General features: G+C 56.3%; 1 protein-coding gene across 1 annotated transcript; it reads left to right on the plus strand.

Annotated features, from left to right (window-relative positions):
* The first annotated feature begins 1,292 nt into the window (after nucleotides 1-1,292).
* Nucleotides 1,293-5,595, plus strand: RNF222 (ring finger protein 222). Its single transcript, XM_031042224.2, has 2 exons — nucleotides 1,293-1,624; nucleotides 3,117-5,595. Exon 2 carries the CDS (start codon nucleotides 3,145-3,147, stop codon nucleotides 3,808-3,810), a length of 666 nt encoding a protein of 221 aa, XP_030898084.2. The 5' UTR covers nucleotides 1,293-1,624; nucleotides 3,117-3,144; the 3' UTR covers nucleotides 3,811-5,595.
* Nucleotides 5,596-15,860: the final 10,265 nt, after the last annotated feature.

Below are 15,860 nucleotides of genomic sequence, written 5' to 3' on the forward strand. Positions count from 1 at the left end.
GGAGTGATTTAGTTCCCAACCCTCACTGAGGTGTGGAAGACATTGATGTGCTCCGGGGCTCCCTTCTGCAAGGGACAGGCTTCCTGGCTGCACAGGTCCCCCCTGCGGTGCAAGCGTCCCACCCCGGGTGCTCTCTGCAAGGGCAGATGCTGTTTGCAGCTGCCCCAGTGTATGGGGTGTCCCAGTGTGGCTGCACCCACCTTATTCTCCCAGAAACCAGCCCCGTGTTGTAACCAACTGCTGTGCCCATGATACTGCTGCCCACGCTGCACCCTGCCCGGCACCCAGCCACGTGGAAACAACTCTCCTGCCCACGGGGGCACCCAGGAGCCATCGCAGGAGGTGAAAGATGCATCTCCTCTTCTGCCTGTTACATAGACCCTGCGGAGCCCTGGGCATCTTTGTGAAGCTGGAGCAGCTCAGGGCTGGGAATGGCTCTTCAGAGCACCTCTGCCCCAAGGCAAGACCTCCCTGTATGCCCAGGTTTTTCCTGGAGGCTTTCCATGATGGAGATGGAGCATTCAGGCCCCTTAATGGTGCACATCCTGGTCTTGAGGGTGCACAGAGCCAGGAAAACCGTGCAGGCAGGAGCCTTGGGGTCACTGTGCTTGTCCTGGGGACCTTCTCTGTATGTGACAAGCAGCACCGAGAGCCACTTGGCCAGACTGACGTGGGCTGGCAGCCCTGTGGCCACTGGCTGGGCTGAGGAGTGGCTGGAAAGAGTTGAAATTAAGGCAGGAGCGATCCACCCTGTAAGGCTCTACAGGGAAGTGCTTCTGAGCTTCCTGCTTGGGGGTCAGGTGAGCGATGGGCAGCACCCTTGAATAAGGGTAAAGCCACAGGGAACCTTCTCTGTGTGGGTTTCCAGCACACACATGGCCAAACAGTGACTCAGGAACCAAGGAGCCACCCATAGCAGCTGAGATGGCCAAGCATGGGGCTCCTGCCTGCCCTGAGCCCCCAGCTCCTGCTGCTGCCTGGATCACAGCTCCCAGAGATGCTGGAATCCCCCAGGGTGGGTGCAAGTGGTGGCCCCACTGCTGCCTGAGTGCACGTGTTGGGCCATGAACCCCACAGCAGGGATCTGGTGAATGTCTGACAGTGTAAGATGGGGAGTGTGGGGCTGCAGGGATGAGCAGGGGGGATGAGGAGGGGAGGGGATGCGGGGATGTGGCCAAGGTGTGGGATGGGAGTCATGGTGAGTGGAGGCAAGAATTGCTGGTCAGGAGCCCGGCCCCTGTGCAGGGTGCTGCAGCTCACGTGCTGTCTGGTCCCAGCATCCCCTTTAGTGCCTGTTTCACTGGGGTTTGACCCCAGGGATGAGCCCAGCTGCACCTTTCCACGAGGGAAAGCAGCCTCCTGTCCCTGCCCTCCGACGCCTGATGCCGGCTCCTCGCCCACTCCCTGGCCAACCAGGCCAGCATTGGGCTTTTAAAACCCAAACGGGTTCCTCTGCATTCACTCCCCGGGAGCTGTCCCTGTCCCTGCTCCAACCTTTGCGCAACGCAGCCGCACGGAGCGCGCAGACAACACCTCTGTGCTGAGTCCCTGTCCCCTGCCCAGTGGGTGCCCTGCTGCCGGGGACAGCGCATGGAGGAGCCCCTGCCCCGGTGCCCTGCAGCAGGTAAGGGGGCTTTGGGGCACAGAGGAGTAGGTGCATGCGGGGAGGGTCTCCTTCGGCAGTGCTTTTGGGGGCCACTAAGTCCTTCTTCACTCCTAAACCAGAGCAGGAACCTGGATCTTCCTTCTCTTGCATGGGGGGGGGGGGGGGGGGGGGGGGTGAGGGGTGGGATGGCTCACTGTCTTTCCCTTGGCCATCCTGGTGCAGAGGGTGGCTCCTGTGCAAGAAAAGGGCAGCCAAGGAAGGGATGGCAACCCCTCCATGGGCATGGCCATGTGGAACAAGAGGGGTGCAGGCTTGGTTTGGGTTTGAAAATGCTACAAGGTCTGGAAAAACCTGCAGGTTTAGTGAAGCTCCAGTGCTTGAACCGGTCTGAGAGCAGGGAGCTGAGCAGAGAAACCCTCCTCCCGCTCCTTTTCCTCCTCTCCCGTTCATCTCTCTCCTCTCCCTTCTCCCCTCTGCCTCCCCTGAAGCCGCTCCTCTCCCTGGGTCGTGCCCGGGGCAGCCACAGAGCAGGATGCGGACCTGGGGCTCGCAGCGTCCCCCCCGTGCCGTGGGGCAGGGCGGGGGCCGGGTGAGCTGCCCGGCTCTGCCCTGCCCGCTCTGAGTAACCGGGACGCGGGAGCCGTGCGCCAGCAGGAGCGAGGGGACGGGGATGGCCTGGGACACCCCCCACAGCCTGGGGTGGGTGCTTGCTGCCGCCCCTCCATCTCCATGGGGGCCTGCGCACTGACCCGACCTCCCCCTGCTCCGTTCTGCATCCACTGAATGGGAGCATCTCCCTTCCCTTAGCAGGTTTCTTTGTGGGAGGGGAGTTCCCACCCCCTGCACGGGGTCATTCGTGGCACTGGTTTATCTGTACCAGGCACACTCATCCAGACACAGCTCATTCCAGGGGCTTACACCTTTTTCCATGTAGTTTTGCAGCCAGGGGCTATTGCCCGCAATGGCTCTGGAGCTGAGGTCCTTCCATCACCTCTCTCTTGTCCCAGGGGTCACACTGAGAGGCATAATTCTCCTGAGAATACCCTACCTTGCTGAGACCATGCCTCCTAGTCATTCATTGCAACTGTTAGGGGCCAGAGGGCAAAGGCAAGAGAGCAGGGAGGAGAGAAAGAGATGGATCATAGAATCATAGAATAGTTTGAGTTGGAAAGGAACTTAAGGTCATGCAGCTCCAGCCCCTGCCACGGGCAGGGACCCCTTCCACTGGAGCAGCTTGCTCCAAGCCCCTGTGTCCAACCTGGCCTTGAACACTGCCAGGGATGGGGCAGCCACAGCTTCTCTGGGCACCCTGTGCCAGCGCCTCAGCTCCTACCTTATACCTAACCTAAATCTCTCCTGTTTCAGTTTGAACCCATTACCCCTTGTCCTATCACTACAGTCCCTGATGAAAAGTCCCTCTCCAGCATCCTTGTAGCCCCCTTCAGATACCGATCATGATGGTCACTGCTAACACAGACCCGTATTAACCCATTGTGCCTCTTCCTTGCAGCTGGGGAGTGCCTGTGGCAGTCGCAGGGATGTCTGAGACCTCTTCCAGCAAGGAGGGTGCCTCGGCCGAGTGCCCTGTGTGCTATGAGAAGTTCCAGGCGCTGGAGGCCGCGCACCGCAGGCTGAGCTGCGGGCACACCTTCTGCCATGACTGCCTGGTGAAGTGCCTGCTCTGCGCCAAGCTCGATGGCCAGCTCCAGAGCAGCATCATCTGCCCCGTCTGCCGCTACGTCACCTTCCTCAGCAAAAAGAAGGCTCTGTGGCCACCCAAAGCAGGCACCAACCCCCGGATGCTGGAGATGCCTCTGTCACCTTCCTCTTTGTCCCATCTGACCAAAACGGAGGCCAGCAACACCTTGGTGGTGCCCAGTCATTTTGTGAAGCCAGTGCAGAGCTTTGACCAGTGCGGCAGCACAGGGAACAGTGTCCTGGGTGCGCAGGGGGTCCCAGGAGAGCTGGCACGGGAAGCCCATATCTTTGTCATCAGCAACCATGGGATGCCGCTGGTGGATGCAGACTGCGGCTCCCTGGGGAGGAGGAGCAGGGTGGAAACATGGAGCTCAGTGTCATCCAGCTCAGCCCTGGGGGTGAAATGCTGCCAGTCACCCATCGCCCTCGCCGTCCTCCTCATCCTCACCGTGGCCATGCTGGCGGCTGTGCTCCCCTGGCTACTGCTGGTGAAGAGGGACTCATAGCGGCGATGGGATCAACCTGGAGGCTAGAAGGGTTTCACTAATGCTGGGACAGAGCTAGGGCTGGAACCTGCCTCAAAAGATACCTGCAGAAAGCCCAGAGGCAGCTTTAGGTGAAGCTTTCTCCTCTGGCCAGGGACTGAATGGACTTGCAGACCTTTCTGCAGATCTTTGGGCACTCACAGTGTCACTGCTGTTTTATGCCTCTTTTGATTAAAATATGGCAGGTCAAACCCTGCTAGTGGGTTCCTCCAGTGTCAGAGAAGGGGGTGGCTCCTCCTGCACCCTGTGACAAGCATCTGCAGGGAGTGAGGGGGCTGTGCTGGTCCCTCCCCTCCATCCCAGCTGCTGGTGGGCTGTGACCATGGCATCCAAGCATGCAGAACCCAAGGACAGCCTCTGAGTAGCAGAAGATCAGGGCTGCCAGGCTGTGGAGCTTTTGGAGGTGCCCAGGCTCCCCAGGCTCTCGGGATCACTGGGTACATGATACAGCCACCCTGGAGCAGAAACTCATGGATGTGAAGCTCTATCGGAATCTCTGGCTACCAGGCAACAAGGATAGTGAAACCAGAGGATGAAGAGAGTGATCTTGACCCTGTGTGCTCACCATCCCCTCCACCAGCCAGTGCTCACCTCCATGGTGATGGGAAGGGACACCAGTTCATCCCACAGGCAGTCCCAGCCTTGCCCTCCCTCATCTCCCCCCCTGAGCTTCCCAGGATCCTGGCCACCCTCCCAGTGTCACTGGTATCCCTCCTGCCTTGAGGACCCAGGGGCAGGCAGTGAGGTGTGGGACAGGGAGCTAAACCAAAGGTCTGGACCATATAAGGTGCAGATTTGTGATCCCATCCTGCTCTCCTCCCTTTGCCTTGGCAGAGGGATATTTCCTTGTCTCCATATCCAGCTCCTGAGGCTTAACACTGGGTGGCTCATCTTCACCTGTGCTGAACAGCTCAGGCACTGTCCTCTCTGGGCCTTGTTCCCCCCAGGGGATCCTCAGCTCCTCACCCCGCAGGCCCTGGTCTGGGAGGGGAGTGGACATCTGAGATGCTCAGTTGAGCTCTGAGATGCTCTGTGTTTGCTCCCATTGGAGGGAGCTTGCTCTCAGTGGGAACTGCTGGTCCCTCCCATGCTGGAACTGCCCAGTGGTGCTGGGGCCCTCATCACCTCCTTCCCCACCCCAACACAGTGTCTGCACCCTCATCTCCACCTTTGTCCTCCTGACCCAGTTGCTGGCCCTGTGGCTGCCTCTTTCAGCCCTGTCATTCAGGAATGTGCCCTGAGGGCCGCGGTGCTCTCATGGGCACCCCAAACTGACCAGGAGTAGGAGCAGGATGTCCCTCACCATCACCCATGGGTGGCACACTGTTCCCATGCTCTCAGAGAGAGGTTCCTGCTGCATGGCTGAGCACTGGGTAGGACAAGCACTGCCATCAGTGCCACCGAGGCAGCCTGGAGTCAGCCAGAGCATTGCAGGGGGACAAATGGAACCACCTGGGGCTGGGAAGGGTGATCAGGCTGGTGCAGAGGGGCTGATGGAATCCCACCTCTTCCTCTGGGTTACAGCCAGGGCATGGTGCCTGGGCTGCCACTGCCTGCTCTTGGTGCACTCCCCCCGCCCGTGCCTCAGTTTCCCCACCCACACCTGGGGTGCAGTGACACTGACCCCTGCACTGGGACAAGTGCTTGAGACACCGCACTGGAATGGGAGGCCTGTTTCTTAAGAACAGATTATCTGATAATGACACCTCCATACCTTGTATTTAATAATAAACCTGATTATTGGTGTGTCTGGGGAATTAATACGGGGTTCCAGGGAACCAGAGGGCTGCTGGAGGTGGGAGTGGGGCTCCCGGGGGTAGGGCTGGAGGAGCCCACTTTTGGCTGCTGTTGCTGGAGCCATGGAGATACTTGGGCAAAGCGCAGGTGATGGGGAAGAGCTTCATTGGCAGCTTCATTGGCAGCACGGGGCTGGTTTGTGCTGTGCTGGGGGCAAACGCAGTGCCAGGGGAGAGGAGATCGGGACTGGAGGCGTTGTCAGCAGGGGCTGCCGGTGCCAAGGACACGGGGCACCGGGGTGGGTCCGGACCGGGACATCGCCCCTTCCGGAGACGAGGAGGGCGCTTGCCACAGGGTGGCACTGCGCGGCCAGGGATGCTGGCGGCGCCGGGGCACTCCTGTGCTGAGCATCCACTGCCTCTGCTGGGGCTGACATGGCCCAAAGCTCCTTCACACCAGCACCAGCCCCATCAGCATAGGTCCGTCTGCTGCTCAGGGCCAGCTCGTCACCCACCATCCCCACGTCCTCTCCAAATCCTCCTCACCCCCAAGCAACAAAACCCATGTTTGGTGTTCCCGGGATTGTGAGTGTCTGATTTTTAGGTCCGAGTCTGCCTACACCTGGGAAAGATGCTCCCAGCCCCTTCCTGTGCAGAGGGAAGAGCTGCCATCTTCCTATTTTCTTCTTATTAGAACTGATGGTTTGAGCCAGGCCTCTCTGAGCCCTTTTCTGCTGATGGTCCCTAGGGGCCATGTGTGAATCTCCAGCCATCCAGAGCCCTTAGGTGCTGTGTAGCTTATCCTCCCACAGGGCGTGTGCCCATTTCCAGCTCAGTGCTTTGGTTTATCATGGTGACCTAATGTCTCAGGGGTAACTCATGCCTGCAGCTCTCTTGAGCTGTGCCTACACCAGGGTCATGTTGCCAGTTGGTGTGGGACACCCACATGGGCAGGAGAGGGTCCCAGGAAACCCTGTCCAGTGCTGCAAAGGGACAGAGCCAGGAGGATGGCAGGCATTCCCAATGCAGCATTTAACAGGTTCTCCTGCACAACATCCAGCCATTAACCCTGAGTGGTCTTCCACCACTGCCTCCACCCATCACCATGGCATCATTTGACTGCAGGTGATGTCCTGCAGACAATCAGCACGTCCTGCAAATGGCTCTGCAGCACCTGGGGTGTTAGCTCATTTGGCCTCAAGTGTCCTCTGTTATCTCCTTCCCTTCCCCTGCCTCAAAGAGCTGGGATGTCTGCAGGCCCCACTATCCTCTAGCTATTGACCTCAGAGCAGCTTCCAGTATCTGAAGGGAGCTACAAGGATGCTGGGGAGGGACTCTTCATTAGGGACTGTAGCTATAGGACAAGGGGTGATGAATTCAAACTGAAAGGGGATGTTCAGGTTGGAGATAAGGCAGAAGCTCTTCCCTGTGAGGGTGCTGAGTCTGCGATTCTGTGATACTTTTGCCTATTGGTACCCCACCACTGCTGTACCCCTTCTCCCTGTGCAAGCTGATCTCCAATGGACTGTCACCCCTCCACCGTGCTCCAACATGGGCAGCACTCCCAGCAGATCCCAGCAGATTCCCTGGCTGGAGAGCACACACTGCCCTTCCCACACTAACAGCTCAGGATCTTTGCATGATGGCAGCAGGGCTGTGAACCCTGAGTAATGGCTTCATAATGCATCATTAGCAAGAGAGGGTGGCATTCTTATGGCATGGAGATGGGAGAAGTGGGAATTGCGCGGGGCCCAGGAGTGCTTACTGGCCAGACACGTCAGCAGGCTCCATTAGGAACCAGCCTCTGAAAGCCCCAGCTCCATCAGCTGAGATCTCACCATGAATAATTGAGAAGGAGGCTCCTCCAAGCTCCCTCCCCTTCCCTGTGCCCAGCCAGGGCTCCTGGACAGCCCATGGTCCATCAGAGGCAGCCCAGTTAGTCCAGTGTGGCCAGTGTGGGACATGGACAAGAGATGACACTGACCTAGCTGGCTGTCCCTTAAGCCTGTGCCTCTCCAGCCAAGATCCTTTGAGCTCCATCTCCAGTGCATGGCAGGCACCTTTTTACATTGTTCTCCTGTGCCAGCATATGGGGCATGGGCATGGGCTGGACTCTTCTTCTTGGGCTTTGCACAAGAGTGGGGTTTTCAGCCTACAACAGGAGGTGTGGCAGTGCCTGAAGGGCTCAGCTATTGTCCTGCTGTGGGATCGATGCTGATGGCAGGGATACATCACCGGGACAGGTACTCAGCTGAGGGATCATGGGGACAGGAGCCAGCACCTTGGCAGGGGTCTGATTTACAGCAGAGCTGTGCCACGGAGCAGTGTGTGCCCGGTGCTGTGCTGCTCTGCACTGCCTGGCAGCAGCACCCCAGGACACATCCTGCTCAGCTGGCTCGGGAGGTTTTACACTTCCCTGTGTCATTTTTACAGATCCTTTTGTTAAAACCTCATCAACCTACCATGAAAACAGCCCAGCCCTGGAATGTCATCAGAAGTCTGCTCTTTCTTACCAGCAACTGCTGGCAAAGACGTGGAGATGGATGTTCTAGGAAGAGCTTCTTTTCCACAGGCCTCGTTTAAATGATGTCCCATTTAGCAACAGCAAATTGAGCTGGGAAAAGCACTTCCCTTGTCTCAAGCGTGACTTCTCTGCTGTCTACAGCCAGTGCTCCCCATGGTCGCCTGCAGCAGACTCAAGGCTGGTGCTCCCATTGCTGAGCAGCAGGGCTCAGTGAGGCTGAGGTGGGATGAGCCCAGGGGTGCTGCAGGGGTAGTACTGGGCACCCATTTCACTGTGCATGGACAGACCCTGGCACACATGTGCAGGAGCCATTGCATATCCTTTCCACAGCAGAGCTGAAGACAAGCAGGGTTTGTTGCCTACCACGATCAGGGCTGTCTGAGTGAAGGAAAGTCAGGGGTTTAATACAAAACTGTGCTGAGAAGCATCTGTGCATGATAGGAAAGCCTAAGTTTACTTTACTGTAAGGTGTGGAGCCTCCTAGAAAACCCATCCTGCCCCATCAGATGCTTCAAGGATCGGAGCTGCCTGAGACTGGGACAATCCAGGATTGCCCATGGCTGCTGCAGGATCAGGGATCTCCAGGGAGCCGTGTGGAATCACATCCCTGGGGAGGCTGACGACTGCATCTGCTGGAGTGAGCTCTGGTCCCTGGCCAGCCCTGGCTCCTGTCCTCATGGAAGTGTTTGATCCTGAGGTTTTTGTTCCTTGGAACTGGTACTGAGAGCAGCCATGGAGCACTGCTGAGCACCAGGGAGCATTGGGTCAGAGCAGCCATGGAGCACTGCTGAGCACCAGGGAGCATTGGGTCAGAGCAGCCATGGAGCACTGCTGAGCACCAGGGAGCACTTGGGTCAGAGCAGCCATGGAGCACTGCTGAGCACCAGGGAGCACTTGGGTCAGAGCAGCCATGGAGCACTGCTGAGCACCAGGGAGCACTTGGGTCAGAGCAGCCATGGAGCACTGCTGAGCACCAGGGGCCGCTTGGCTCCCTGGCTGCCCAGGGTAAAGCAGGCAGCGCCAGCAGCCGCCCCTGGTGCCGGTTCCCTGCAGCCAGGCTCCAGAGCAGCACCGCGGGGACGCGGGTGCTGGACAAGGCCCGTGTGTCACCAGGAGCTGCTCTTCAGCATCACACCCGAGCGCTGCAGCGGAGCCCCTGGGCGAGCGCTTTCAGCTGCTGGTGACACCCGCACGTCCTCCCATTGCTCTTGCTGGTGGCTGCAGGGCTCAGTGGTGCCTTCCAGAAGAGCAGCAATCAGCTGCCGGAGCCCAGCCAGGGCTGGGGCCGGCTTTAGCACAGCCCGGTGCGTTAGGGGAGGCTGGGCACGGCGAGAGGTGAAAGGGACCGGCTCATCCCTCCCCTTTCCCGGCTGCAGGGATGCGTCCCTGCTGCTGCGGGAGGGCTGGAGGCAGGCCCTTCCCTTCCTCATGCAAAACAAGCGGGATCACACTTTTCTGTCCATAGGTATCCCTGCAAACAGCTCCATGGCATCAACAGCAGCTGCTGGGTGTGATGGTGGGTGAGGCGGTGCAGGGACAACACTCAGCTTCTGCCTGGGAAAGGAGAAGAGGTTTGGGTTCAGTTTGGGCTCAGTCTGGCCACACACTGCCTCTGGCTTCTGCTGAGGGCATGGAGGCAGCTGGATATAAGGGAAGATGCACACACTTTGTCTTCCCTCCGGCCCTGCGACTGAGAGGTCCACGTGGTCTCAGCTGAAGCCTTAAGTCTGATCTGGAAACTCTTCAGCACATCAGTCCCTGCATGGGACATGGTGGGTCTCTGACAGTGCAGCCCGTGCCCATTGTGTCATCTTTTAGCTGCACATCTCCAGTCTGTCTCCATGAGCACCGGGAGTGCAAGGAGAGGCACAAAAGGTCTGAACTGCTCTAAGGGGCTCTCTGTTGTGTCCAGGGCTCTGCAGCTCAGATCCAGCAGTGGCTGTTTCTGCCCAGCCAAAGTATGCCTGTGACCAAGCTCCCCAGCAAACCCAGACCTTGGTTTGGCTCAGCACAGGCAGACCCCGGGTCTATCCCTCCAGATTCCCTACATGGGATCGCATCTCACCCTGACTGATTCCCTGGCTGGTGCAGGCTTGGCCACGTCCCCACTGCTCGGATGGGCATTGCTTTGCTGGAAGAGCAGGAGGAAGGGGCAGGCAACAGAACCCTCTGACTGTACTGTGCCTGAAGGAGCTGCATGCCCCAGCAGTAGCACTGAGTGGAGGCAGAACAAACACGTAGCAAAGCAGTGCCTGGCTCTGAGCAAGGAAATGGTCCGAGGGTGAAGTCAGCACTGACCCAGTTGGCATCCTGCTGCATCCCATCCCATCCCATCGATCAGCCCTGGGCACCTCCATGACCTGGTAGCTGCAGTGGTGAGGGCTGGGAGAGTTAAATCCCAGCTGTGAGAGCACAGCTCACCAGTGGTACCTTAACCAGCTGGGAACTGGGCTCCATGGCCATGGCAGCAATGCCTGCTGGACCAGGCTCTCTCCACACCAGATGTGCAGGGAGAAACAAGGATTGCTGCAGGAGGGTTGTGCAGGATGTACAGACCCTGCTTGTTATTCCCCCCCAGAACATGGATGCTGTGCAGGGCCAAATGTGCAGGAGGAGTCTGTGCTCTCTGGCCTGGATCCCTTGTCAGGTCAAAGAGTGCTGGTTCCTTTTCCAATGCTGCCTCTTGTCTGTGAGCAAGGCTGGCTCTGCCATGGCTCTGTGGGCAGTGGGGTCAGCTCAAAATTCCCTCAGACCCTTTATGTGGTAACATTCCTGGCTGCAGGCTGGCTCCTTCCTTGATCAGCCATGGATGGATACCTGGCTTCATGCTGGCAGGATGCCCTGGAGATGGCTGGGCATATTTTCCAGCTCTCACTCTCCCTTGTGCTACACTTCCACAGAGGTGCTGCAACCAGAGGTTCCTAGCACCTACTATCAGTAGACAAACAGCTTGGAAAAGGAAGGTGGCAGCTTTAATAAAAGTGACACCGAAATGGTTGAACAGAACATTATGCTGCAAAATACCCTGGCATAGACCCTGCTCTGCTCCACATCCCCAGGAGACAGCCTCGTACCCTGAGTGATGTGCTTGATGGCATCCCTTAGTGTTATGGCTCTCTGACTGATGTCCTGGGGAACTAGGAGTGGTCCCTGTTCCACCTGGGACAGGATTTGGGCCAGAGTATGCTGAGGTTTCAAATGTAAGTCACTTCAGGACTTGGAGGCTCTGGGTCCTGCACAGCACAGCTGTGAGCAGGGAGCCCCCCTCCTGGGAAGACAGGGTGGTCAGATGGCTGGAGGAGACACCACTTGCTTCCTCATGGCAGGGGCTGAGATGCCTCCAGTCTCATGCCCTAGGAACTAGGGGCAGAGAAAAGCTTCTGGTTTCCCCATGAACCAGTAGATCCCACACTGAGCAAGTTGCCCATAAACCCCAGTGCCATGGGTGCAAGGTGCTAAAATCAAGGACAGCAAAAGACACCGAAGTCCTGATATCACCCATAAAGTGTAAGTGGTCCATGCTTGTGTAGGCAGCAGTGAAGGTGGACTTGGCCCTCCCTCTGGAGACTGCTTGTTCTCTCTGGGGCCTCTGGACTGAGCACAAGCATCGTGCACATGTTGGGCGCAAAATGCACCTCCATCACTGCAGGAAGGTTTGTGGAGGTCTTTCTGGTATGGTGGGGAGATGTCTCCTACATCAGGTTACTGCATCTCCATATTGAGCCCATGTAGCAGAGCATGTCTTGTCTACCAGAGGAGTCCCTGAGTGCCAGCAGTGTCCTGTCACCCCATCTGCAGACAGAAGGACGAGGGAAGCACCAAACTTTGCCTCAGAGGCAGATTCTCCAGGGTGGGAAATCACAAAGACATAAATTCTGGCAAAGTTTAAAGCAACTGATGTGTCTGTAACAGAAAGTGCTGAATAACCTATTGGATAGATATTGTATGTGCTTCCATCCTACACAAATGTCTTCATGGTCAGCTGAACGCTGCATCAGGAGCACAGGAGGATGGAGATACACATCTCAGTCTCTGAGGTTGAGGTTAGATGAAATATACCTAAACCCTCTCTTCAGCTAGCAGCTGGATTTGCTTAGGAAATCCCCTGTCCTGCCTGGTTTTACTGCCTCCATCTCCCATTGAGTGCATCTGTGTGGAGAAAAGGAAATCAGCTCTGAGCCCTGTCTCCAGCTCTGAGCCCCAGTGGACCAGTTCTTCACATCCACGTGTTGGGGTTTGCAGAACTGGTCTCACCAGTTGGATCCTGCCCATCTGCACTGGCTCGCAGTGAGGACAGCCTGCAGTGGTTCTGCTGCTGCCAGTTTGCTTGTATTGGGCCCTCTGAGGCAGTGGCAGTGGGTAGGAGTGAGTGTGATGTGCTCAGTGAGGATGCCACAAGCATATCCACTGGTTAAGGGGTACCTTGAGTGCTCGTTCCTAAAGTGGTAACAACGTGCCCAGCACATCAGCATGGTACAACCCTCTGCGTCTTCAGTGATGGGTTTGCAAGAGTAGCACAACAGAGTCCTTGTTCAGTGTGATTCCTTTTCATCTTGCTCTTGACATTCACACTCCGGTGCTTTTTCTGTTTCCCTATGAAAACAGTGGAAAGAGATATGAATGCTTTAACAGACCCTGATGCTATCTAAGAAATTCAAGATCTTTCCAATAGAGACAACTAAAAGGAAAACTGGGATTCAGGGGACCATTGACCACCATGTGTGTGGCCATGCCAGCTCCTGAGTTGGACACTGTGGCTGCCCAGTGATATTCAGGATCACGTCAGGTCACAGAATAAGTGAGGCTGTGAATACTTGCTTACAAAAAGAGGATTTTTTTTCCACCTAGACACACCTGCAAGCACTGCCATGGCATTCCTGGGTTAAAGATCCGGGCAGGAGGAGCTGGGGGGTGCTGTCTTGGCTGTTTAGGTCAGTGGCATGACTTGGGGAGCTTGGAGTGGTCAGGGAGCGGAGGAAGGCTGCGGTTCAAAGTGCCTTGCATGCACTGGCACTGTGCCACAGGCCCTGGGCTATGCCATGCCCATGGCTGTAGAATACCCCCAGCAGCCTGGAGTAAACAGAACAAATGCAAAACCACAAGAACCCAGGAGGCAAAGATAAGCTCTTGGTCAATAATGCACTGGGCTTGGGCCAGCTCTCCCAGTGCTGTGCAGGACTGAGCCTCCAAGCGACAGGGTCTCTCAGATGCTTCACTTGTGCTTATCCTGCCATTGGTAAGGCTGGATGTGGCAGGGATGAGCTCTGCTCCAGCCACTGTGGTTTGGGAGCAGCAGAAGGACCTGTGCTGCTAGGATGGAAAGGGACATTGGAGACCATTGGAGCTGGCCCTTTGGAGGTGTTGGGGTGTGCTCATGGATGCCTACCATGGGAGAAGGTGGGACAAGGAGGCAAGAGAAATCCCATGGTCACTCCCCATGGGCACATGCTCCAAGCCAGAGGTTTTCCCTATGGTAGCTGGGCCTGGCTGATTGCTTCTGCCTGTGCATGTGCAATTGAAGCCACCGTGTCTTGCCTGTGCCCATGTCCCTCCTTGCCAGCTGCCTTGAAGAGGTGAAGGATGCTGGAGACCCCTTGCACACACACACAGATACAGAAACGTGTTTGAGTTTAACCTGCTCACCACCTCCCCATGTGCATGCTGCTGGGGAGCAGTGCTTGTCCTGCCTGGAGCCATGTGAGCTGGGTGACCATCAGAGATCACAGATGAACCAGAGAGGGGAAAATGTGCCAGCAGGAATTCCCAAGGGGAATGCAAGATCCCTGGGTCAGCAGTCCCCTGTCCATGCAGTACTTGGGCTGAGCCGGTGTGTGGTGGGGTGCATTGGAGGAGCCGGACACGGCCCCATCAGTGCAATCCAGGAGGGACAAGTGGTGGCAGGGACCTTGTACCCACTTCCCGCTGGGTTCCCTGGGTGATGCCACTGACTCCCTGGGTGTTGTCCTTGAGCGGCACACCCAGGGTGCTGCTGGGGACAGCCATTGAATGGTGACAAAGGCCTGAGCCAGGCTTTATTGACTGGATTGAGCAGGCATCAGCAATTAAAAATCCCAGAGCAAATACAGGAGGGAGTGGTTGCTGCTGTCCTTCCTTATACATCGCTGCAGTATCCGACTAATGCTTGTTACAGGCTCTTATCTGGAAGCACATCAAGAAAATTCTTGAAGGCAGTAGCCCCAGGGACACACGGGTGGAAAAGCACCCTTAGACTGGATGGTGGAGGGTAAAGCTGAACATACCAGGTCCGGGCATCCTGGTAAGTGTAGGGCTGCAAACCACCGTGACTCACACTGCAGCTTCCACACTGCCTCTTATGGTCCCTGCAACAAGACAAGAAGGAAAATCAGTCAATAAAAAAGAGCAACATCAAGGAGTAAAGAAAAACCAGTAAATAATGACAGCATCAACAATGTTAATCATAATATTGGCTTCTCAGTGGTTGTGAGAAGTTTTACAAGGAAACTGCAAGGAAATCTCTCTGGAGCACTTGGGGTGAGGATCATGTCACTTGGCAATCTTCCTGCCTACACACCAGGAGGTCTATGCCTGGGGGCACCAGCCTGGCTGAGATACCAACACTGAAGAGAGGTGAGGCTGGTCTCAGAGCTGGTACTCACCTGCATGTCTGTGGGGGAATGTCTTTGTCTCATGTGTTGCTATAAAACCATTGGCTCTTTGGTCCGAGGATCTTGGTACATGATTTCACAGTTGGATACTGACATCCTCCTACTGCCATCATCCTTCTGTCAGGTACACACAGCTCCAAGCACTGTGGAGCTGCTCGTTAATTACCTTGGGCTAATTGGCTCCACCAGCTTTGCCATCATGCTGATGGGGAAGAAAATCCCCTTGGGATGTTGGGAAAGAGGCAGGATGCTCTCTGTGCAGTGGTGCTCTCCTGACACATGGACATGTCCACCTCCTTTAAGCTTTGCAGTGGTGTTGCTGCTCGTGAGGCCAAATCTGAGCACTTTGCAGCAGCTCTGGGCTGACCTGGACATTTCCATGTCACCACCAGCCCCAATATGCAATGGAGGGGCTGATGCTCAATGTGTGGGTCTGTCCTGCTCTAGGACCAGACTTTGGAATCCAGGCCAGGTCCACGCTGCCTGATCTGTCTGTCACTGGGTGAGTGCCAAACAAACCAGGCATATTCTAGACCAGTCTGAGATTAAAAATGCATAGTGTCAAAGCCAGCGTTCAAGCACGGAACTTTGTACCTCATTTCCATGCATTCAGCATTTGTCATGGGGCTGTATAAAAGGCATCATGCCAGTGTCCTTGTGACACAGCCTCTGCTTGGTTTTCCCCATTACTTTGCTGGAAATACATTCCCTGCTGGCAAAACGTTCCCAACTTGGGCAGCCCAGTAGGGCACACCGGTTTGTTGGGCTTATGTCAATGAGCAGCCAGGTTTGCTCACTCACACAGTGGTTTTTACACCTCATTTACATGGAGGTTTCAGTGTTAAGCAACAGCCTGATCTGGTTTATTATGATCCACTTTCTCTATTTGTCCAGGTTCTATCACTGGGAAACAGCTCATGCTCCCTGTCCCTCTGCCACCAAAAGCTGTCCCGAGAGAGCAGCAGCTTTCCAGGACCCTCAACTCACAGCGTTGTTGGATGGAAAGAACCATGGAAATAAACCACAGATGAGAACCACCTCAATTTCCACCAAACCCTCCCTCCTCACAGGCTCATCTCATCACAACAATGTTCCTGGCCATCA

This window comes from Melopsittacus undulatus, chromosome 11 (assembly GCF_012275295.1).
Source record: "Melopsittacus undulatus isolate bMelUnd1 chromosome 11, bMelUnd1.mat.Z, whole genome shotgun sequence".
In the NCBI taxonomy this organism is placed as follows: domain Eukaryota; kingdom Metazoa; phylum Chordata; class Aves; order Psittaciformes; family Psittaculidae; genus Melopsittacus; species Melopsittacus undulatus.

Coding starts and splice junctions, on each gene's coding strand:
- RNF222 (XM_031042224.2), top strand. CDS start 3,145: ATGTCTGAGACCTCTTCCAGCAAGGAGGGTGCCTCGGCCGAGTGCCCT.